This window comes from Bufo bufo, chromosome 11, assembly GCF_905171765.1.
Source record: "Bufo bufo chromosome 11, aBufBuf1.1, whole genome shotgun sequence".
In the NCBI taxonomy this organism is placed as follows: Eukaryota; Metazoa; Chordata; class Amphibia; order Anura; family Bufonidae; genus Bufo; species Bufo bufo.
The window spans coordinates 17,368,325-17,392,666 of record NC_053399.1 but is presented as its reverse complement, the minus strand read 5'-3'; the positions used below and the strand labels follow the sequence as shown (position 1 = coordinate 17,392,666).

Here is a 24,342-nt window from a genome sequence, read left to right as displayed (position 1 = left end):
CCAGCCTTACGGTTCACTCCGTGAAACATACATTTTTTCCTGCCTATTTATACACTTCAATCGTTTTCTGTTATGAAATTAGCGCAAAAAATTATCTGAATATAGACATTTCCAAAATTCTAATTGCATCAAATAATGAAATGATCTACAAGGCGGGCTCCGATATACAGATAGAGGTGGGCTCTAATATACAGATAGAGGAACCGGTGGGCTCTAATATACAGATAGAGGTGGGCTCCAATATACAGATATAGAGGTGGGCTCCGATATACAGATATAGAGGTGGGCTCTAATATACAGATATAGAGGTGGGCTCCGATATACAGATATAGAGGTGGGCTCCGATATACAGATATAGAGGTGGGCTCTAATATACAGATAGAGGTGGGCTCCAATATACAGATATAGAGGTGGGCTCCGATATACAGATAGAGGTGGGCTCCAATATACAGATATAGAGGTGGGCTCCGATATACAGATATAGAGGTGGGCTCCGATATACAGATAGAGGAACCGGACAAACACTTTGTGGATCAATATAGTAAATGCAGTAATGGAAATCAAAAAGAGGGACAGAGGGACTTGGATCAAAAAGAGGGACACTTGGGAGGTCTTCCTTTGGGGTCGGTGAGCATATGTCACTGTCCATAAAGGAGCCTATACGCTGGGGCTGTTGTCCTGCTCCTTCACTGCCTGCGAGAGTCTTCTCAGTAGTTGTCTCCATTTTATTCATGAAACAGGAAGGTCAGGATGAGCAGACTACAGATCTCTTCTGGAGTGATCCATTCAGCTCTGCTACATCTGCGCTGTAGGTAAATAACACATGGAAAGTAACAGCCGCCGACAGGGGCAGATAAGGGTCTGTGCTGTTTGTCATTAAACCGCCTGCGTCACCCCCGGCAGGATCACCTTACAGCCAGCAGCAGTGACCCTGCCGCCCTCTGTGCAGGTAGCATGTCCGCTGGGCCTTGTGACGCCCCCTGAAACCTTTAATTCTATAGTATTCGGATGGAGCCTCCAGTCGCGGAGGAGGAGGAGGAGGTAGGTGCAGAAGAATGCCGCCTTAATGTGACCGTATAGACAGCCGCTTATAATCAATTTTTACGGACATTTGCCAATGGAAGTGCGAGGCAGCAGATGTCACGGGGCCAGAAGTTCACGCAGTGCGCAGTGCCGCGGGTTACTAGAGCTCGTTTCAGATTATTGTGGGGAAGGGGGGGGGGGGCTAATTATTTTATTTTTTTAATAAAGGCAGACCCCTTTCTCGTGTACGCTATTCCGGACCCGGTCGTCACGTATGCACGCTGCCCGCTTCAATCCAAGTCTACGGGACTGACGGAGGTAGCTGAATGGGCTACAGACTCCGGGCACTTTCACACTTGCGTTAAAGTTTTCCGGCATCGAGTTCCGTCCTCGGGGCTCAATACCGAAAAAAAAGTGATCTGTTTTATCCTAATGCATTATGAACGGAGGAGAGCAATCCGCTCAGGACGCATCAGTTCAGTCCCTCTTACGTTTTTTTGGACGGAGAAAATACCGCAGCGTGCTGCAGTTTTCTCTCCGCGCCAAAAATACTGATCAGTTGCCGGAATGCCGGATCCGGCATTAATTGACATCTATGTCAGGGGTGATAACTACAGCACCTGAGATCTCAGCTTCCTGGACTAACATGGGGGGGCCAGGGGTGCACCACCAATGAGGGCAGGTGAGACGATCGCCTCAGGCAAGAGAGGGACAGCCGAAGGGCCATGGGCTGAAGGGAAGGGGTCAGGTTAAGAAATTGGTATGGGGGGGGGTTCAGTTTTTGCCTCAGGCAGCAGAAAGGCTAGGTGCACCCCTGATGGTGGCGATGGTGCGGGGTAATATTCTGGTGCCGTAGGGTCGGGGTTTGGGTTTAATGATTAATGCCTCGCTTGCTTGAGGGAGAGGAAAGGGCTTTTGTCTGGCTGGGGCCGCGCTCCCTGTTATCAGGCAGGAGGAGAGGTGGCCGGATTCAGACAAGGATGCGGGAAGATAAGAAAGGTGAAGAATAGAAGAACTGGGCAAAAGTAATAGGCAGGTGTGGAGACGTGCTGCCAGGTGAGAAGGATTTCACATACAGAAGTGTTAAAAGTCACTTAGGTCTCATGCACACGACTGTAGTTCTGGTCCGCATCCGGGCCGCATTTTTTGCGTCTCGGATGCGGACCCATTCACTTCAATGGGGCCGCAAAAGATGCGGACTGCGCTCCGCGTGCTGTCCGCGTCCGTTGCTCCGTTCCGTGGTCCGCAAAAAAAACATTATATAACCTGTCCTATTCTTGTCCGTTTTGCGGACAAGAATAGGCAGTTATATCAATGGCTGTCCGTGCCGTTCCGCAAATTGCGGAACGCACACGGACGCCACCCGTGTTTTGCGGACCGCAAAACACACAACAGTCGTGTGCATGAGGCCCTAACAAAATGCAAAGGGAAGGAAGAAAAGAGAACTAAATCTAAATCCAATCCAAGCATCGGTTCTTCTAGGTAGACTTTCACAGGGGTTTTGAAGGACTTCGGCAGGGAGGTTGTTACCATCTTGGAGAAGGAAGCACAGATCTTCTGAGGATGTAGGCTTGTTCAGATCCTTCTGTCTCTTCATGTAATCCCAGGCAGACTGGATGATCTTGAGAACAGGGTTCTCTCATCACTTCCAGGGCTCCTTCTTCTTCTTCTTCTTCACGCTCTAGAAAGTTCTTGAAGGGGTTGTCTCATCTGAGACAATGGGGGCATATCGCTAGGATATGCCCCCATTGTCTGATAGGTGCGGGTCCCACCTCTGGGACCCGCATCTATATCGGGAAAAGAGCCCTGCAAGGTGGTAGCTGGAGGACTTCAGGTCCGACCACCACCAAGCCGGCTCCCCATACAAGTGAATGGCCACAGCTCCCATTCTCTTCTATGGGCCAGACGGAAATAGCCGAGTCAGTGCTCGGCTATTTTCGGAGGCCCCATAGAAATGAACAGAGGGCGGCTGCGCACTTTGCCACCGTTTAGAAGATAGGTGCAGGTCCCAGCGGTGAGACAAGCCCTTTAATGACATTGGCTGGATGTTTGGAGTCGTTGTCCTGATGCAGAATAAATTTGGAGCCGATCAGACGCCTCGCTGATGGTATATCCATAGGCCCTGTATGCAGTAAGCAAGAGAAGGACCCTGAGGATACTGCAGGAACTACAACTCCCAGCCTGCTCCATTCACTTCTATTGGAGTTCCGAGAACAACCAAGCAAGTGTGCATGCTGGGAGTAGTAGTTTCACTGCAGCTGGAGTGTCCAACGTTTCTGTTGTGCGGGTAACCCAGGCAGCAGCGCTCAATGTCAAGCAGCAGCTGAGAAAGCAACTGTGTAAGCAGTGGTGTACACACAATCCACTACTGCAGGGACCAGGGGTCCACAGGTGGCCGGGCCCCCCTGGAGTGCCGGGCCCGGTCGCAACTGCGACCCCTGTATGTACGCCACTGTGTGTAAGCTGATTTTAATGTAGTATTGTCCCATTATAAAGCCATTGTAGGGCAGAATGATGTTATATGGCAGGGATGCCCAACCTGCGGCCCTCCAGCTGTTGCAAAACTACAACTCTCAGCATCCCTGGACAGTCTACAGCCATTAGGGTATGCTGGGAGTTGTAGTTTTGCAACAGCTGGAAGTCTGCGGGTTGAGCATCCCTGTTATATGGCTTTGAAGATATCTGATGGCCAGTAGGCAATATATGTGTGCACTTACAAAGTTCTATACAATTTCTCAGTAGCCTGACTGCAGAGGGGGGGGGGGGATGATGAAGCCCCTCCCAGATTGGGGGAAGCTAGAGTACTTCATTTAGGTGTAAATCATCATTTGGGGGCATAAATGAGAACTGTGGCTTTTATTGCTTTCTTTATACAACGCCCCTGATTATATCTCTATCTAATAGGAGTTTAGATGGATTGCCCCTTTAATTTTTCAAGCAGAGGCTTTGCCAGTCAATATGGCCGCCGCGGCTTCGGACGCCCCGCCCCTTCCACGGACACGTACAGCTCCGCTCTTTCCTCTTCCCCTGACGCTAGATTGGACTAAACCAAACGATGACGAAGGGGGGGGGGGGGGGGGGTGTACCCAGTATTGAATCCCGTATAGCCTCGCAGAAGACTATGTTTATAGGATAATATTAAGCTGATATGAACATAAGAATACAAATCCAGTTCCTGGGTGCAGTGTCCGTGGTTCTAGACGGTGAATGGTACGACACCCCCTACTTCCTGGGCAGATGGTAGCGTCCTGCCGGTGACTGAGGGCTGCGGCTGGTTGTGTTTTCATGACCGGGGATGGCGGAGAGCGGCGATTACATGGCGGGCACGGTGAGGCAGGTGAGTCAGGGATCAGCTTTTGACCACGTTTACCTCTAAGTCTGACAGGCCTATGCTATGGAGGGGGAGCCAGCTGGTGCCCCCACAGTAACCAGTGACTGGTGCCCCCACAGTAACCAGTGACTGGTGCCCCCACAGTAACCAGTGACTGGTGCCCCCACAGTAACCAGTGACTGGTGCCCCCACAGTAACCAGTGACTGGTGCCCCCACAGTAACCAGTGACTGGTGCCCCCACAGTAACCAGTGACTGGTGCCCCCACAGTAACCAGTGACTGGTGCCCCCACAGTAACCAGTGACTGGTGCCCCCACAGTAACCAGTGACTGGTGCCCCCACAGTAACCAGTGACTGGTGCCCCCACAGTAACCAGTGACTGGTGCACCCCTGCACCTGCATGAGGAGGTTGCAAAAATATAAGCACCCCATATAGTAACAGGTTGCACTGTGCCTTATATCTGGGCTGTAGTGCACACGTATGACCGCGATACCGCTATACGTGTGCGCCATTTTAGCAAAATCACTAATTTTAGTCCCAAAAACAGTGCAAAAATTTTTGATAGGCTGTTACCTAGCCACAGTAAACGTATGCACTGAAACGGACATACTGCTGTTAAGGCTCCGTTCACACCAGCGGCAGGTTTACGTTTATTACTGCGCAGTGACCGCTCTGCTGTGTACGTTTTTGGATGGAAGTCAATGTATCTACAGACCCCACGGAGTCGTCAGCTTTCTGTTTTTGGGTCTCGGGGTGTTTGACAGCCGGAATGGCGCCGAAACTGCAATATACTTACTGTAAAATTCTTTCCTGATGGGTTTGTTACAATGTGTCAGTGCAGTCTGGACTCACAGATGATTGCCTAGTCTGGATACAATGGTAACAAAGCCTCAGCTGCATATTAGAAGACAGGTTTTTCTGCTGCTGGGTGTAAATGAATGTTCACAGTCACTGACAGGGAGCAGAGATCTTATAAATGGTGGGAAGTTAAAAGGCGCTGTCTATTGGGACGTTGCAGAATTATTATAATTTTTTTGCAATGATTGATTACATAGGAAACTGTGACTGATCATTCAGAATATCTGATAATCTGGCACCCGTAGGGTCACAGGAACGCACGGAGTGGATTTTGTCAGACGTGCAGCGGTGTCTTGTGATCTGGTTGCTGATGTAGCTTTCGCCTGGAGGGGTAACAAACCCCTCCCCTCCACTAGTCTTGTGTAACGGCTTCCTATGTAGCAGAGCTGGCGTTGTTTCCTGGGTGGCTTAGTCTCAGCGGTTCAACCCCTAAAGCACAAATGTAGATTTAAGGAATCGAGGCCTAATCCTACAATAATGAACTTTTTGAACTTCTCCCATACTTCATGCTTCAATTTCTCACTCTTTTTTTTTTTTTTTTTTTTTTTTCAAAATCTCTGCTTGCTGTTTACAAACAGATGGTGAAAAAACTTGAGCCGGCCAAAAGGGCGGTGGAGTCGATGGAAATGTACTGATTTAAATATAACTGTGGAGATATTTAGAAACTTTAATCACAAATATATTTTATGTTGTATAAACAGTTATCGGTGATGAGCAGGATGTTCTAGTGGTGATAGATAATCAGTTCTCCCCTCTCCTGTCTTTATACTATAATCAGTGATAAGCAGGATGTTCTAGTGGTGATAATCAGTTCTCACCTCTTCTGTCCTTATACTATAATCAGTGCAAGGTGTTCTAGTGGTGATAGATAATCAGTTCTCACCTCTTCTGTCCTTATACTATAATCAGTGCAAGGTGTTCTAGTGGTGATAGATAATCAGTTCTCACCTCTCTTGTCCTTATAATATAATCAGTAATAAGCAGGATGTTCTAGTGGTGATAGATAATCAGTTCTCACCTCTCTTGTCCTTATAATATAATCAGTAATAAGCAGGATGTTTTAGTGGTGATAGATAATCAGTTCTCACCTCTCCTGTCATTATACTAGGTATTTTCATGATGCCTCAAGGCCGTTAGTTAGAATGCCTGAACCTGTGCGATACATGCTCAAAATTGCTAGACAGGTTTACAGCATTAGGCCTAGTTCACACTTTAGTGGTTTGATCAGTGATTGTGAGCTTAAACCAGAAGTGGAGCCTCCTCAGAGATATAGTGGAAAGACCTGCACCTGTTCTGTGTTTTTGAGCGGCACCTTGGCTCACAATCACTGATCAAACCACTGAAGTGTGAACTAAGCTTTAAAGGTGTTATCTGAGAATAAGTGACTTTTCACAGCCTGCCTCTGCCATGGAAAGAATGGTGCCTACCTACTCCTCGCTGCTCTGGTCCAGCGTGCTGCTCATGTGTCATGTCCATCTTCCAGTCTGTCACTTGTTTGATTAGTCCCCAGCACGTGCATGATCGCCTGCTCTGCTGCCGCCAATACCTGGCTTCAGTGTCTCTAGTGGACATCAGTCACGATCCCGCCGCAGAGATAAAATGCAGGAGTCTGAGGTTTGGGCCTGATACATTATAACAAACCAAAAGCAGGAGTAGGTCAAGAGGGGTTTTCCACCTCTCCACATTAACAGGGAATTTCCCATTCACTGACAGCAAGCAGAGATCTTGGAACGGAGTAGGAAGTTTGTGAAACTTCTATGAACCACCTGGCGCCATGTGGCATACATTTACTGCATAATGGCATCAAGGGAGTGCAGAGCGGGCTCTTGAGCCGAACCTGCTCTCTGTGCCGCGGGTTCTGGCTGTATAATACATCTGACATCCGCCGCAGAGACCGGGATCGGAGTCATCCTGGCCTCCGATCAGCACCTGTGCAAAATCAAGGGGGTGCCGATTTAGTTCCTTGGACCTGTACCAGGGCTTAAAGGGGTTGTGCCAAGTATGGAAGTTCTACCCTGTACTAGAGGATTACTAACTGATCAGTGGGGACCGACCGCTGAGACCCCCACTGATCCCGGGAACGAGGGTCCTGTTCCCCTGACCTGATGGTGCGGGAGGTCGTGCATGCATCCTACCTCTCCATGTATTCTCTGTGGGATTGCGGGATATAGCAGAGCCCTGCCATTTTGTTTATGTCCAGATCGTGAAGACCCCATACTTCTCGCAGCTGAGGGTTTGTTACAGCTGTAGTTTTTCTCTGCGCGGCTGACGCCTATTGATTCTGTTTCCTCGTAGGTTGCCTCGCTGTTACCGGAGGACCTCCAGCCCGGCGCAGATTTTTATGGCTGTCCCTGGGATGTTGTGATTTTCACCGCACTCTTCGGATTTCTCTCCGTCTTGATGTTTATGTGCAGAACCATGCGATGCGTAAGTGCGATGTGTGCCGCCTTATACTATCGCCTGCAGGATTGGGGTCACTTGGCCGATAGTCTGGCCATGAAATTAAAGGGGCAGTGCTGCCAGTACATATTGATGACCTATCCTCATCAGTACGTGATCGGAGGGGGTCAGACTCCTGGCACCCCCTACCGATCAGCTGTTGGAATAGGTCATCAATATGTACTGGCTGCACAACCCCTTTAGGCAAGGGCTGCACGGCAACATTGGTCGCGGCCAGGATCGCGGAGTAGTGGTGATCCCATAGAAATGAATGGGATCGCAGTGGCAAGAAATCCAACACCGCTGGCCTGGCCGCGACCAACGTTGCTGTGCAGCCCTTGCCTTAAAGTATGCCTAAAGCTGGAACTTACACCGGGTTTTATACAGTGGGCAATTGCTAGGCTTACAATTCCCTAATAGATGGTAATGTCACGGTAAGATGCGGGATGTTCAGGTTTCAAGATAACTTTCCTCCAGAAATAGCACCACACTTGTCCACAGGTCGTGTGTGGTATTGCACCATTCAAACCAAAAGGCCTAAGCTGCAATACCACGCACAGCCTGTGGATAACAGTGGTGCTGTTTTATAGTGAATTGGTTTCTTACAGTTTCTTCCCTCTTTTTCAGATTAAAAGCAGATTTTATGCCGGTAAGTGTCTGCAGTCGTGATCCCTGGATTGTGTTTTATAATGTGACTCGGCCCAATTAGCTGGTATAACAGAAAAAAAATAATCATACTTGCCCTTTAACCCCTAGCGCTCTGGTGGTCACTGCAGCAGTGATGTCACTTTACATCATTCATGTGACCGCTGCAGCCAATCACTGGCCTCAGCGGTCAGGTCGTTTTCCGCTCTGCTAGTTTAATGTGATGCCCTCTTAGGGTTTAAAGAGGTTTCCCATCTGGACGTTTATGGCATCTACACAGGATGTGCCATAAATGTCTGGTGCGGCCCCAGCTCTGGAACCTTCTCCAACCGTGAGAACGGGACCCTATTTCACACCGCCGGAGTGGAGGCGTGCGCACGTGTGTGGTTCTCTCCATTCACTTCTATGGGACCTCCGAAAAATGGCTGAGCACACTTACTCAGCTATTTTCAATGGTCCCATAGAAGTGAATGGAGAGAACTGCACATGTGCGCACGCCTCCCAGTTTCCGGATATGCCATGAATTTCCATGTGGGAAAACCTCTTTTAAGGTGGCCATATGCATTAGAAGAGTGTTAAAGGGGTTGTCCGGGTTCAGAGCTGAACCCGGACATCCCTCCATTTTCACCCTGGCAGACCCCCTGACATGAGCATCGGAGCAGTTCATGCTCCGATGCTCTCCTTTGCCCTGCGCTAAATCACGCAGGGCAAAGGCATTTTTAGGAGTTCCGGTGACGTACTGGGGCTTTCCATGGGGCTGCTAGGAACCCCGGTGACGTCACCAGCACTGATGGGCGGGATTTAGCTCTGCCCTAGCCAGTAAAACTGCCCCTCAGAGCCGGTGACGTCACCGAACACACTGCTGGGTGGAAGTTACCGCCCGGCAGTGTGTTATTGAAAACAAAAAAGCCTGTGCCCTGGGCGATTTAGCGCAGGGCACGGGAGCGCATCGGAGCATGAGATGCACCGATGCTAGCCTCAGGGGGGTTGTCTGGGTGAAAAAAAAGGGTATGTCCGGGTTCAGCTCTGAACCTGGACAACCCCTTTAACTGAACTTACCAATTTTTTAAGCATTGGGCAAATATCTAATATGTATGGGGGTGTCCCAACTCCCCACTCCTGTCAGAGGGGATTCTGTAGGGTGCACGGTAAGGGGGGAGGGTCTGTAGGGTGCACGGTATGGGGGGAGGGGTCTGTAGGGTGCACGGTATGGGGGGGAGGGGTCTGTAGGGTGCACGGTATGGGGGGGAGGGGTCTGTAGGGTGCACGGTATGGGGGGGAGAGTCTGTAGGGTGCACGGTATGGGGGGGAGAGTCTGTAGGGTGCACGGTATGGGGGGGAGAGTCTGTAGGGTGCACGGTATGGGGGGGAGGGTCTGTAGGGTGCACGGTATGGGGGGAGGGTCTGTAGGGTGCACGGTATGGGGGGGAGGGTCTGTAGGGTGCACGGTATGGGGGGGGAGGGTCTGTAGGGTGCACGGTATGGGGGGGAGGGGTCTGTAGGGAGGACGGTATGGGGGGGAGGGGTCTGTAGGGAGGACGGTATGGGGGGGAGGGTCTGTAGGGAGGGAATATGTGTGTATTCAGTTTGGTTGATCAGGCCTGCGTCTTCAATAGAGTAGGAGAATAAGTGGCTGCTAATCCTACAGGAAATCAAGAATCTGCCCAACAGGGAAGACCACAGGATACCATCATACAATATACTTAGAGAGATGTGTACAGCTATTACCCCCTCCGGTGCCTCGCTGGTTCACTGCAGTAACTTCAATCACTCGATATTTCTCATCCTCAGGTCGGGAATGTAAACTTGGTAATCAGATTACTGAAGTTCTGGACAGTAAGAGGGAAGTCCTGGAAAAACTCAGCATCGTACAGAAGCAGGTACAGGGGTGACCATGGGGAGTACCTCGCTCATGTCAGGGTTTATGTACTGGGGCTCAGAACCTCCCCTTCTTATGCGGAATAATTCTAGATATAAATTATAACCTCCCAGCAGGGGGCGCTTTATGCAGCTGATAACTTAAAGCTTTGTTCTTCTCCTTCCGTAGTATGAAGACGTACAGCAGAAATTACAGGAATCGGGTCACCAGAAGTTACTGACCGAGATCTCCGAACAGAAGGTATATACAGAAGAGGACGTCCATGAATTACAAGGAAACTGGGGTTAAAGGGCCAGTAACATTAAAGTCAACATTTTATAATAGTGCAGGAGCGTTATAAGAGGAGTAGCTGATATCAGTCACATAGGATGTAATGTCTCTGGAGGTTATATCAGTGCTGGAGCGTTATAAGGGGCGGCGGATATCGGTCACATATGATGTAATGTCTCTGGAGGTTATATCAGTGCTGGAGCGTTATAAGGGGCGGCTGATATCAGTCACATATGATGTAATGTCTCTGGAGGTTATATCAGTGCTGGAGCGTTATAAGGGGCGGCTGATATCAGTCACATAGGATGTAATGTCTCTGGAGGTTATATCAGCGCTGGAGCGTTATAAGGGGCGGCGGATATCGGTCACATATGATGTAATGTCTCTGGAGGTTATATCAGTGCTGGAGCATTATAAGAGGAGCGGCTGATATCAGTCACATAGGATGTAATGTCTCTGGAGGTTATATCAGTGCTGGAGCGTTATAAGGGGCGGCTGATATCAGTCACATATGATGTAATGTCTCTGGAGGTTATATCAGTGCTGGAGCGTTATAAGGGGCGGCTGATATCAGTCACATAGGATGTAATGTCTCTGGAGGTTATATCAGCGCTGGAGCGTTATAAGGGGCGGCGGATATCGGTCACATATGATGTAATGTCTCTGGAGGTTATATCAGTGCTGGAGCATTATAAGAGGAGCGGCTGATATCAGTCACATAGGATGTAATGTCTCTGGAGGTTATATCAGTGCTGGAGCGTTATAAGGGGCGGCTGATATCAGTCACATATGATGTAATGTCTCTGGAGGTTATATCAGTGCTGGAGCGTTATAAGGGGCGGCTGGTATTGGTGACACTTTTTTCTTTCCTTTGGGCTGAGGGATTTTGGCATAGGCTGTAGGACTGTTCTTGCTTAGCTCCTCTGGGACATTTTAGGTCACCTGGAGAGGACATGTAGACACCTCCCTGGTAATGACATTGACTTGTCCCGTTCCTCCATATTTCAGGCTGTTATGGGATCTCTGCAGGCCTCAAACAAGGAACTGGAAGAAAACCTTGCCAAACTGGAGCGGGACCTGGAGGAGGAGAGAGTGCGGGGGTCAGAGGTGGACCATGCGGTAATGGATCTGCGGTGAAGCCTATAGGTTGCTGTAAAGGTCTCTACGATTGTTTCTCTCTGTTCTTACATTTCTAATTTTCAGCTTGCAGAGTTAAATGAGAAAATCAAAGCTCTGGAGGAAGATATCAAGAAGGAAACATCCCAGAAAGAAGAGGTAAGTCACAGCGGAGAGAGGGACCTGGAGTGCACCCCTGCACTTGTGGTCATAGATGATGCACTGCCTTATTTAACCCCTTTCTGCAACACTCTGTGCAATTACAACCCTGGCAAGTGGTAATTAGAGGACCTTTCATCTGTGTAGCCCTAGTCTAATTGTCTAATTAGGGTCTTACCTTTATAATTATAGGGCGGCCCCCACTGATGTCATCACACTCCAACAAATCATTATCTAGTATGTACCCCAAAATGGGGCGGTTGGAGGACCTGTCCCCTCTCCAGGCCAGTCTGCTGTAGTAACAACTTGTATCCCCCATATATTAACAATACTGGAGTATAGCATCTATTCTTATGCCTCCATGTTCTGCCATTCCTCTGTTATTTCTATTAGAAGTTTATGAATGAATTTTCAGCAGCTTGCAGTAAAGGTACAGATGGGTGTTACCAGTCAGGGGCGTGTCCCTGCACAGTCTGACACTAGCAGCACTGATTTGAACAGGTTACTGGTAACGCTCGTTACTGCAGACTGCTTATCAATTTATTTGTAAACCTCTAGCAGGAATAATAATAGGAATAGCACAACCCAGTCCTAAGAATAGATGCTCCGGAATGGTTATTCCATGGGGAATGCGAGTGGTTACTGAAACAGACCTGTCAAGGAGAGGTGACAGGTTCTCTTTAAAATGTCACTACAATCCCTTTTACTGCTATTTTGATAGAAGAAGAAAAGAAAAATCATATTTATGAAATGTGGAGATAAAGTCTGCTTTTTCATGTGCCCTTTAAGAGGTTGAAGGGATAGTTCTATTTGGAGCGGCTGATTGTATAGGGGGGGGGTGAACAGCGGTGCGTCCCCTACTCTGCAGTCACAGGAGCTCGTCTTATTCTGCAGACTCGCACAACCCAGAAGGTGTTTGAAATTAATAAAGGCCGTTTGGAGTCATCGCTTCAAGATGCAACAGAGGAGAAATCTCTCCTGGAGGAAAGCATTAAACAGGTACATTTTAAAATTTGATGCAATCTAAATATGAAAATGAGTAAATTTCAACATACATTGTATGATTGATATTAGCAAAATAAAACCTTTTGTTGTACTCCAGAGCTGCACTCACTATTCTGCTGGTGGAGTCACTGTGTACATACATTACTTATCCTGTACTGATCCTGAGTTACATCCTGTATTATACTCCAGAGCTGCACTCACTATTCTGCTGGTGCAGTCACTGTGTACATACATTACTTATCCTGTACTGATCCTGAGTTACATCCTGTATTATACTCCAGAGCTGCACTCACTATTCTGCTGGTGCAGTCACTGTGTACATACATTACTTATCCTGTACTGATCCTGAGTTACATCCTGTATTATACTCCAGAGCAGCACTCACTATTCTGCTGGAATAATACAGGATGAAATCCAATGTATTCTGTGAAGAGACGAAGATCAGATTGACCTCTGAAGTGCATTAATGGACGTTTGCTTTGCAGCTTTCAAAGGAAGCGGAGGGCTGGGAAGAAAGGTTTAGTGAACTGTCGGAGAACTCCAGAATCCTCAGCTCCTCTGTATTAGTGATGCAAGAAGATCTGAGCAGCAAACAGAGCCAGATCAAGGTGAGCGGTGGTAAAGACAGGGTGATGTGTTATTACCTGTCCCCCACCCAAAAGGTCACCTATAGCAGGTTTAGGGAAGCTGCGGCACTTCAGCTGTTGTGACACTACAACTCCCAACATGCGTACTTGCTCTGCTCTTTTCAGAACTCATTCTAGTTTCCCAGCAGCTGGCGTGCCGAAGGTTGCTAACCCCGGACCTATAGGGATTCATTACATCCTAGCTTGACCTGCTTCTGGAAACGATGGGTGGCAACCAGTATGACCTTCACTGCTGCCCTCACAATGGATGCCACCCAGCTTTCCCAGGCTCCTGAATAACACATCTCCCTAATTATAGTAGTGCATTTCTCTTCCTAATGTAGGTGCCGTTCAGGTTTCTTGGGAGCTGTGGTTTTTGCCACGTTGGTTGTCACTCAGTTTTCCCATCATGAGACTAGTAGATACCCGGTTAGACTAAAGTGTTGACCGGCAGAGCCGCCTCCTATCAGGAGTCCAGGAAAGCTGGATGATGACTATACGATCGTCGCCCTGATGATTTTTTATTTTTTTTATTTTTTTTTAATTTTTTTTTCCCCCAGTCGCTAATTGAAAATTTGCTGTCACTGAAAGACTGGAGCTCGGAGCTGGACGAAGTCAATGACGAGGACGACAACGCCATTCTGTCCAGCATCAAATGGGATTTCGAGAACGGCGAGCCCCTGGGTAAGGAGCGGCAGGTCAATGGCCGCCATCTCTTCCTCCTCTATGGGAATTCTGTTTGTTTTACAGATTTCTCTTAATTTTAGGGGATCCCCAGAAACAAAGGATTAAGAAGCTGATCTATGCCGCCATGGTAAGTGTCCTCCGTAGGAGCAGGCAGACCCCTAACATGACACGAGGGTTTGGGTTACACTGTTCTACACAGTTGATTCGTTACAGTGTATCATCAGGTTGCTGCTATAAAGCATTGTAGCACCGGAACACAGAGCAAAAACATGATGGATGAACCGGCCCTGAATTAAAGGGCATCTGTCAGCAGTTTTGTACCTATGACACCGGCTGACCTGTTACATGTGCGCTTGGCAGCTGAAGGCATCTGTGTTGGTCCCATGTTCATATGTGGCCGCACTGCTGAGAAAAATGGTGTTTTAATATATGAAAATGAGTCTCTAGGAGCAACGGGGGCGTTACCATTACACCTAGAGGCTCTGCTCTCTCTGCAATTGCTGCTCCCTCTGCACTTTGATAGGGCCAGGCAGTGATGACGTTTTCACTGCCTGGCCCTATCAATCAAAGTGCAGAGGACGCAGCAGTTGCAGAGAGAGCAGAGCCTCTAGGTGTAATGGTAATGCCCCCTCATTTTTCATATAATAAAACATCATTTTTCTCAGCAATGCGGACACATAGGAACATGGGACCAACACAGATGTCTTCAGCTGCCAAGCGCACATGTAACAGGTTAGCCAGTGTCATAGGGACAAAACTGCTGACAGATGTCCTTTGAGTTGTGACTTATAAACTGAGGAAGAGAACCTTTCCTGATGTAACATGTGCCTAGTGAACCTAGATGGCGATAGTGTGTTTTAACCCCTTAATCGCTTGCGTCAGAACTGCCCAGCTCTGCCCATTGTGCCATGGATGTAGTTCTGCACTGGAGCTACTGAAAACAGGTGAGCAGTGGGTTCTGGATGTCAGTGCGGCGGGTCACGCTAACACCCCCCTCCTTTCGATAAGTCCTACTCTTTTTCTGCCCAATAATTTGCTACTTTTTTACACACCATTATTGTGGCATAAAGACATTAGAGACCGAGGACCTCCACCACCGGCCATAAGTGGTTGGTAGGTAAAAGGCAGCCGTATATATATTTATGCAGTGAGCGCCCCCTAGTGCTGGCTGCAGGCAGACAGAAGTCTTTCATGGCGCTGTGTGAAGAGTAGCAGACAATTTTGGAGGTCTGGATCAGAACCGTCCTGCTTTTGAATATACGTTGTAAGACCAGGTTCACACTGAGTATTTTGGGACTGATTCTGCGCCAAAAACGCTTTATGCAGAACCTCCTCATTGCTTTCAGTGGGGAATCTGCATGTTAATCCATATGGCACTTTTTTTTTTTTTTTATGCATCCGGTTTTACATCCTGGAAAAAAAAGGTGTTCTGTCCGTTCTTGACGTGGAATTCACGTCCAGCATTCCAAATGGCCGGGTATGACTATCCTTGCAGAAACCAAAACACGTCACGGGATAAAAGAGGCATGAAAAAAGCCTGATGCAGGTTACGGATCAGGTTTTTTTTCTTTGCCCAAAATAGTGTGAAACTGCCCTAAGAAATGTAGGAGACGTGCTTTTATCTCTTCGGCTGTGGTTTGCCCATTCATCACCATCTCTGTTGTAGCTGAACGCATCTCTGAAAAGCGTGGAGTCCGAGAAGAAGCATCTGTGTGAGAATCTGTCTGATGAAATGAAGGCGAAAGAGCAGCTGGCAGGTGGAGTGACACTTTATATACTGCGGGGCAATAACTGGTTTACTGGGGACCCTGCCTGCGGCCCCAGAGCGTTGGGCACCGTTCATACAGATCTCTCTCCCCCGTTGTTTGTATGTGCAGAGTGCATCGCCAATCTCCACAACACCCGCCAGTCGCTGTCGCAGGAGAAGGGCGAGCTGGAGGAAGAGGTGGAGAAACTGAACCAGAAGATGAGCGTCATGATGGAGGTGTACCAGGAGAATGAGCAGAAGCTGCACAGGTAAAGGGTATTAAATTATACAACATCGCATTACTTAGGTGCTGATCCTCCTAGTCATGCGCAGTAAGGGCTCATGCACACGAACGGATTTCTCTTCCATTTCATTTATTTATTTTTTTACAGTTTTTTTACCATTAATTTCAATGGGGCTGGAAAAAAAACCTGAAATGACTGTGTGCATTCCATATCCGCATGTCCATTTAGTAAAAAAATTCTGCGTTCTGGAGATGGGAGTGTTTCCCCATCACTGGGACCCGCTCCTATCTGACATTGGTAGCATACGCTAGCGCAGGGATCAGAAACCTTCGGCACTTTAGCTGCTGTGAAACTACAACTCCCAGCATGCACACTTTTCTGTTCTATGCTATTCTTGTAACTCCCATAGAAGTGACAGGAGTATTCTGGGAGTTGTAGTTTCAGAACATCTGGAGTGCCGGAGGTTGCTGATCCTTGTCCTAGCGAGATTGGAAAGACCCCTTCAAGGAGAACCTTTCTGTGCTCCAGTATTTGGATCCAAACAGGAGCCGGGGCTCAAATTCGAGGTTTGGTTCCTCCAAAAGGGGGACCTGGGGTCTAGAGGGTGAGGAACCTAATTGCTACACCCCTACGACCACCCATAATTGCACCACACCCTGAGACATCCAAAGCGACAAACGTGCAAAGTGACCACAGAGAGCCATGAAATATAAATGATCCGCTAAACTATAAGGGGGTGCACTCGAATGAAAGAAGACGTACAAGTGTACCCTATTAATGCCCATTTGGCAACCATTTTAGACTCTCAAACTACGTGACCTAGTGGCATTGCTCAAGAGCCCGGGACTGCCTAGTCAGCCATTACGTCTATCTGTGTACGCTCAGGTCTCGAGGTCCTTGTGTGTGATTTACCTGCTCCACCTGAAACCTCTGATAACAAGCCAATTGGCAAAGTAAACTCCTTAGTGCCACCTATGGTTGGCTGTCCTAAGAATCTGCTTCTGATCGTGCAGCAAAAACTGCATACGTGATTTCAGCCATATTCAGACATGTCTCCCACGTAGATCCTGCACTCGTGTTACTGCTGTTCCCTCTGCTTCCTCTTTGTAGTCCAGTCACAAACACTCTTACTTCTAGAGTTCACTGTAGATACATTTTACATTTTCCAGGAAACTTACTGTACAGGAAAAGGAGCGGATTCAGAAAGAGGCAAAACTGTCTAAAGCAGATAAGAAGATGAACATGGCGACCAGCGAACTCGTCACCGTCAAGTAAGATCAGTCCTACAGTTGGTCGCTGCACGCTCTGCCGGTTCTAATTACTCAGAAGTCTTGTATCTTCTAGGACAAGAGTCTCTGAACTGGAAGAGGAAATGGAGAAGACTGTCTCCTCCTATCAAAACCAGGTCAGTGTTCTTCTTGTCATATATTGGGAAAGTGTCCATCCTGGTGCAGTCACCGCACGTACATTACTTATCCTGTACTGATCCTGAGTTACATCCTGTATTATACTCCAGAGCTGCACTCACTATTCTGCTGGTGCAGTCACCGCACGTACATTACTTATCCTGTACTGATCCTGAGTTACATCCTGTATTATACTCCAGAGCTGCACTCACTATTCTGCTGGTGTAGTCACTGTGTACATACATTACTTATCCTGTACTGATCCTGAGTTACATCCTGTATTATACCCCAGAGCTGCACTCACTATTCTGCTGGTGCAGTCACCGCACGTACATTACTTATCCTGTACTGATCCTGAGTTACATCCTGTATTATACTCCAGAGCTGCACTCACTATTCTGCTGGTGCAGTCACTGTGTACATACATTACTTATCCTGTACTGATCCTGAGTTACATCCTGTATTATACCCCAGAGCTGCACTCACTATTCTGCTGGTGCAGTCACCGCACGTACATTACTTATCCTGTACTGATCCTGAGTTACATCCTGTATTATACTCCAGAGCTGCACTCACTATTCTGCTGGTGTAGTCACTGTGTACATACATTACTTATCCTGTACTGATCCTGAGTTACATCCTGTATTATACCCCAGAGCTGCACTCACTATTCTGCTGGTGCAGTCACCGCACGTACATTACTTATCCTGTACTGATCCTGAGTTACATCCTGTATTATACTCCAGAGCTGCACTCACTATTCTGCTGGTGCAGTCACTGTGTACATACATTACTTATCCTGTACTGATCCTGAGTTACATCCTGTATTATACCCCAGAGCTGCACTCACTATTCTGCTGGTGCAGTCACCGCACGTACATTACTTATCCTGTATTATACTCCAGAGCTGCCCTCACTATTCTGCTGGTGGAGTCACTGTGTACATACATTACTGAATTGCATCTAGTATTATGCTCTAGAACGTGCCAATCTGCAGGCTTTGGTGCTAAAATCTCCCAGCATTCCCTGCTTTAGTGTCTGTATAGAGCCTGCTCTGGTAATTTTGGACCATCTGATAGGAAAAGTTAATGCCCCCTTGCATCATAGGAGCTACAGTACAGTGTGTGTCAGATGGACAAACTTCCTATTTCTATTACCAACCAGCAGTACTGTGAATGCTGCTGTGGAGTACAATGGAGGCTAGCAGTCTCATGTAATTCCAAGTCATGTCCACTGCTTCTGGAGGGAAATGTACAATTAAAGTCATAGTCCTGCCGAGCCTTTTCCGTAAGATATTTTTGACTCTATCTTCTCAGGTTACATCCTATGAAAAGAAATCTCATGACAACTGGGTAAGTGGTCCCCGACTACTGCGTGGAACGTGCCGTCTCAGTGAAGCTGTGTCTCTGATGGCTTTCTCTCATTCAGTCTCCTGTGATGTGTGCTTTTTCACCCGTAGCTCACTGCGAGGGCGGCAGAGAGATACCTGAGTGATGTGAAAAAGGAAACCGGGCACTTGAGACAGAAGTGAGTGCAAGCAGTGAATTTCCAAATTTGCTTTAATTGCTCTGTAGCAATTCTGAATCATTGCTTTCTCCACACACACCCAGAGCTGCAGTTAGAATGATGCTGGTCCCCCTGGGAATCGGGCTGTAGTTTAGCTCCATCACTGTCTGACACAGACATCACAATGATCTGCAGACCAGCAGAATGATGAATACTGCTCTGGATGTGGATAGAGAATGAAGCGGCACATCAGACTCGTGACCCTTCATATTCTGCCGATAGGTTAACAGAGGCCGAATACAAACTGGAACTTCTGGAGAAAGATCCCTTTGCCCTGGACGTGATGCAAGCAATTGGTAGAGGTAATGCCACCGCTTTGTGTGTGGTTGGCAGGGTTTGACCTGCGGGACACCGGCCAATTCCAAGAATCTGGGTTACTCTATGAGTACAGACATGCATGACACCCGCCCCAGTCAAACTGGGGAAGACATGACCCCCATCCTTGTCATTGGCAAGGACCTCAGTGGTCAGACCCCTCACTAATCAGATCCTTTGTGTTGCCCATAACTTTTGTGACGTCTCACTCTTTACGGGGTGAACTTTTTTTTATTTTTTATTTTTTTATTGGTAACCTTTTGGGCTGCAATTTTTTTCTGGTATTGTGTAACTTCGAGAAGGGGTCTTCCAGGAGTGTGACATCATCAATATCTGATAGGTGGGGGGCCGACGCCTGCCAGTGGTCAGCTGTTTGGAGGGGCCTTCGTGCAGGTTATCGAGCACAGCGCCTTACATTGTATAGTGGATGCGCTTGGTATTGCAGCTCGGTTCTCCCTTGAATGGGACTCGGCCAATGAAGAAGACGTCACTGGCCTCTTCAAACAGCCGATCGGCGGGGAGCATGGCATCGGACCCCCACAGATCTGATATTGATTACCCGTCCTGATGATAGGCCATCAATATCTTACTGCCACATAGTGCCCTTTTAAGTGGGCACTATGTGGCAGTATTTACACACCGTATGGTGGTATTTTATATGTGGAGCTATTTAAATTGCATGGAAACAGTCTTCAAATGATCAGCACTTGCTTTACTGCTCTGGGTCTTATCTTCCATAATTCCTGCCCTAAACATGTCTCGTTTCTGTCTTTTTTTTTTCCTCCTGGTAGCTTATGCAGATGCTTTTATTAACCATCAAGGTATATTTAACCCTTTTGAGTCTCTAGTCTTGTTGCATGCTGTAAAGTCCTGTGCTTTGTGACATAGCGTCGTCCTGCTTCAGCTCACGTGTCTACATCATCTCAGTTCTTGGCCAAAAGTATGTGCACCCCTGCCCCATTTCTCAACATCCCTGCCAAACTGAGACCTTTGCTGTGACCCACTCTGCTGCTGCTGGTCCTGTATGGAGATTGTGGACAACCCCTCATATCCGAGTGCACGGCCCTGCAGTTATAAAACAAAACATGGCTTCTTACCTCGTCTGTGGGTTGCGTTTTGGCCACATTGAAGTGAAGAGAGTTGAGCTGCAATACCACCGCACACAACCTGTTGACAGGTGCGGCCGGAATGGCTGCCTTTACTAATTTAAAATGTAACGGGGGGGGCACATACTTTTGGCTGTGATCTGCATATTTTTGCTCGTTCTGTGTGCTCCACTTGTGCTCATCTATATTTTGGCCTTTTATTTGTAGAGAACTCACCGTTTGGGATTTCTCCAATAAATCGTCTCCCTGAAAGTCGCGCCTTCCTCTCGCCCCCCACTCTTTTGGAGGGTCCGTTGAGGCTGTCCCCGATGCTCCCTGCAGCAGACAGAGGTACGACAGCACTACAGCGTCCATTGGGGCAAACTGACAACTTTAAAGAGGTTAATAAAAGATTTAAACTTGTGTAACAGACCCGTGGTGGGGTTCATTCCTCCATGGCCGCCTCCACAAGTCCTTGATCTCTGGGAATCAACATCCTGTTGACGGGAAGGGGGGGCACGTTACATAGCGGCCAATCGCTGGCTGCTGCAGTCACTTGTCACCCATGCGGTATGTCACGGTCTCACATGGGCGATAGGTCAAATTTGCAGAACTTAAAGTCTGGTTTGGATTTATGGCAAATACATCTCAGATTTTGCCAGTGTGTGTTTTTGGCCTCATGATCATATACCCTTAGAGGAAACGTTTGCATGCCTGTCTCCCATGGTGCACTGGGGCAAGATCAGGCGTGACCCAACAGCTGTAGGAAAAGCTGCTCTGGAGCACAAACTGCAGCATAATGTCTTATATGAGAAGTGAATCTAGATCTAATGATGACTGTGTGCATTCATGACAGGTGTGAGAGCACCAGGATATTATCCAGGATACCCTGGGCCTAGAGAACGAGGGGAAATAAACGCAGACAGAAGAGCGGACCACCAGCGGACCTTATCAGATGCCGGCTCTTTATCACCACCCTGGGACAGGGAACAGAGAAACAACATGCCTCCACCAGGTAACAGCTGCCCCCAAATCTATACCCGCAGATAACATTAAACAGTACAGAGGTGACACTGCAGACTCCGCCGGGGGACCTTTCGGGCAGACCCCCAACATAGCAAAGACCTGCAGAGAAATCGCGCTTACCTGCGCCCCGCTGTTGGGTTCTGACTACTTTACTCCTCTCTCTCTCGAGTCTTCTCCTTCGCCACATGATCAGTACAATATGGCAGTCAGGATGGGGGTGTAGTAGCTGCCACTAGGGGATCAATGTAGTATCCAGTCAAGAAAAATTCCACTTTTGCTGTTCTGACCTGCAGCAACATTGCACTTACATAATGTCTGTATATAGTGGTAATAGATGGGGGTTGTTACATTGTATCTATACGCATTTCCTCAGGTTTGCCCTACCCTGAGCCCCTGTTTCCACCCAGACGGGCAGAGAGGTTTTATCATTACCCACCACCTTCGGGGAGGTTCTCCGGTCCTGCAGAACTTACCAGGAATCAAGGCAAACCCTTCATGGACTCGCAAGGTAACGTTATGACCAATGCAGATAAGAAAAATACAGAAGACCTGACCGGGGGCGGCACCTACGATATCCTGTGTCATGTGCACCCCCTAAAATCAGAGGTACCCCAGACGGCAGTCCTGGAATTATCTGCTGCTGTTAAAAGAATTGTATTTAGCGGTATCTGTTTCTGGGAAAGCTGTGTTATAATTATGGCTATGCTAAATGTCACCCATCTTTCCTAGAGTTCTGAATGTCCACTCTCCCTGCACTGCTGCAGCTTTGCCATGCAGTGAAATCTGGGTGACTGCCCTCATACGGCCATATTTGCTGGTTCTGCTAAAGTTTGTGTAGTTTCATCTGTTTCAAGGAAAGCTGGGTTACAGTATGGCTACTGCTCAAGCTCCTACAGCTTTCTTTGAGTGCTGAATAGTAAGTCCGTGTAACGTTATACCTATAGGACTTTCTATTTAGGGGTGTGGGAAAGCTTGGTGGCCATTTTGATTATCACTAGTGTTGAGCGAACTGGTGTTTTAAGTTCGGAGTCTAAAGTTTGGGTTATCGAAGAATCGAGTTCTGGATTCTAAATTCCGTTATGGTCCGTGGTAGCCGAATCCATAACGCGATTCTTCGATAACCCGAGCTTTAGACGCTGAACTTAAAACACAAGTTCGCTCAACACTAATTATCACCCAACTTTCCCAGAAACGGATATAACCAAGAAAACGGCAGCCTGAGGTGAAATGTTTGTGTTGAATCCACAGAGGGTCGATCTTCTCCAGAGTATAAGGGAAGGACAAATACAAGTAGAAATGGGGAGGAAGAAGCCAATGTAAGTATTGGGATGTGTACTACAGCTACCGGGTATCTGCCCTTTCAGGCTGGGGTGATACGGAGTGTGGTGTGAATGTGGTAAATGACAGAACCTCCCTTGCCCGCCACCCCCCCCCCCCTTCCCCCTTAATGGTCACGGCTTTGTCGACCCTTCAGTTATGAGAGACATTTGTGTGTGACCGGCCGCTGCTGTTATAACATGAGGGATACTGACCCTCTAACTGGAGAACGCTTCTCTTCTGCAGTCAGGACCCAGTCAGGATAATGAAGCAATGGATGGACCCTCTGGAGAGTTTCCCATGCACCCCCCTCCACCCATGAGGGTGACCCTGTTACCCAGAGACCCCAGGGCGCCATATTTCCGAAGACCTCTTATGCCTCCTCCTCCAATGGAGATGTACGGACCACCAGGCTACCCAGGAATGCCACCGCCCCTCATGCCAAGTAAGTCACGTCTGCCATTGTGTGACTGTGGTGTTGTCACCCATCAACAGTCCCATCCTAGTCAGGGGTATGTGTCTCCATGGTAACAGACTACAAACAAACGCTGTGTAGTCTGATCCTATAGTCCTGCCAATCTGTTCTACTAAAACACATTTGGTAGGTTGGCGCAACAAAGTAAGGTATAAATAGGAGGATGATGGCGGCACAAGCAGGCGAGTCAGGACAACGAATGTGGAGTTTGTATTCTTTATTAATGAATTAAGAGAAAGGTAATTAATAAAGAATACAACTCCACATCTGTCGTCCTGACTCGCGCCGCTGCAAAATGGCTCCCAAGTGCCCGGCTGTTTCTTGTGCCCAAAGAAAACCTGAAAATGGGGGCATATCTCTAGGATACGCCCTCATTGTATGATAGGTGCAGGTCTCACTGTCGGGACCCGCACCTAAACCGAGAACGGAGCCCTGAAAGCTGTGGAGGATTTATGCGCAGCCGCTCCCCATTCATTCCAATGAGGCTGTTGAAAATAGCAGCGCTCTGTTCTCTGTGTAGGTGCGGGCCCCAGATTGGGACCCGCAACTATCAGACAATGGGGGCATAGCCTAGTGATATTCCATCTCCCCTGCATTACGTAAAAGCATTTTTCTTTTGTCACTGCAGTGAGAAGCCCTGTGCACCCGCTCCAGCAGCATCACTACCCTCCTCCTCCTCCTTTCCCGATGCACGGCGAGGCGTATTTCTCTCCACAACCTATAAGACCCCCAACAAGGAACGATCCTGCCTCGGACTCTGCTCCTCCCCCCACCAGCAGCCTCCCACCCCAAGACAAGTTACCAGAACCGACAACTTGATGCAGGAGATGAAAAAGAGACTTTACGGCTGCAAATACAGAAATATTTATAGTTTTGGTTCAAATTAAGGATATTTTAGGACCTAGATTTCTAAGGAAATGCGATTTCATTTTAGAAGTGAAGATCTTCTTTTTCATTAAAGGAGCAGACTTTTGTCTTAAGAAGTTGATTTTTTAGTAAAGTCCAGTCTTTTGTGTATATATGAGGACACAATAGATGCATCTTAAGCCTGAGCCTACTTGTGTGTCTATACATTCAGGAATACACTCAAGGTCCTTTAATCGGACATGCAACATTACAAG

At 47.9% G+C, this 24,342-nt stretch overlaps 1 protein-coding gene and 1 long non-coding RNA gene across 4 annotated transcripts in view; one reads left to right on the top strand and one right to left on the bottom strand.

Annotated features, from left to right (window-relative positions):
• Positions 1-24,142, top strand: part of MIA2 (MIA SH3 domain ER export factor 2) — a 37,784-nt gene extending 13,642 nt beyond the window's left edge. For 2 of the 3 annotated variants that reach the window (XM_040411142.1, XM_040411140.1), the window contains 24 exons: positions 7,509-7,640; positions 8,280-8,301; positions 10,089-10,177; positions 10,345-10,416; positions 11,455-11,565; positions 11,650-11,721; positions 12,616-12,720; positions 13,212-13,334; positions 13,913-14,036; positions 14,120-14,166; positions 15,706-15,796; positions 15,917-16,055; positions 17,201-17,302; positions 17,376-17,436; positions 18,754-18,789; positions 18,897-18,964; positions 19,226-19,305; positions 20,110-20,139; positions 20,632-20,754; positions 21,260-21,418; positions 21,803-21,937; positions 22,678-22,745; positions 22,975-23,191; positions 23,850-24,142. In XM_040411142.1, the coding sequence (XP_040267076.1) occupies positions 7,509-7,640; positions 8,280-8,301; positions 10,089-10,177; positions 10,345-10,416; positions 11,455-11,565; positions 11,650-11,721; positions 12,616-12,720; positions 13,212-13,334; positions 13,913-14,036; positions 14,120-14,166; positions 15,706-15,796; positions 15,917-16,055; positions 17,201-17,302; positions 17,376-17,436; positions 18,754-18,789; positions 18,897-18,964; positions 19,226-19,305; positions 20,110-20,139; positions 20,632-20,754; positions 21,260-21,418; positions 21,803-21,937; positions 22,678-22,745; positions 22,975-23,191; positions 23,850-24,040 (2,397 nt within the window). In that variant the 3' untranslated portion in view covers positions 24,041-24,142. The remainder of the gene's footprint in view (positions 1-7,508; positions 7,641-8,279; positions 8,302-10,088; positions 10,178-10,344; positions 10,417-11,454; positions 11,566-11,649; positions 11,722-12,615; positions 12,721-13,211; positions 13,335-13,912; positions 14,037-14,119; positions 14,167-15,705; positions 15,797-15,916; positions 16,056-17,200; positions 17,303-17,375; positions 17,437-18,753; positions 18,790-18,896; positions 18,965-19,225; positions 19,306-20,109; positions 20,140-20,631; positions 20,755-21,259; positions 21,419-21,802; positions 21,938-22,677; positions 22,746-22,974; positions 23,192-23,849) is intronic. The other variant, XM_040411141.1, reaches the window with a different exon arrangement.
• On the bottom strand, positions 12,981-17,601 carry LOC120981596. The gene is made up of 3 exons (XR_005774718.1): positions 17,490-17,601; positions 16,310-16,312; positions 12,981-13,038 (listed from the first exon to the last, which is right to left on the bottom strand). It is a non-coding gene; the product is annotated as an uncharacterized LOC120981596 (long non-coding RNA).
• Positions 24,143-24,342: the final 200 nt, after the last annotated feature.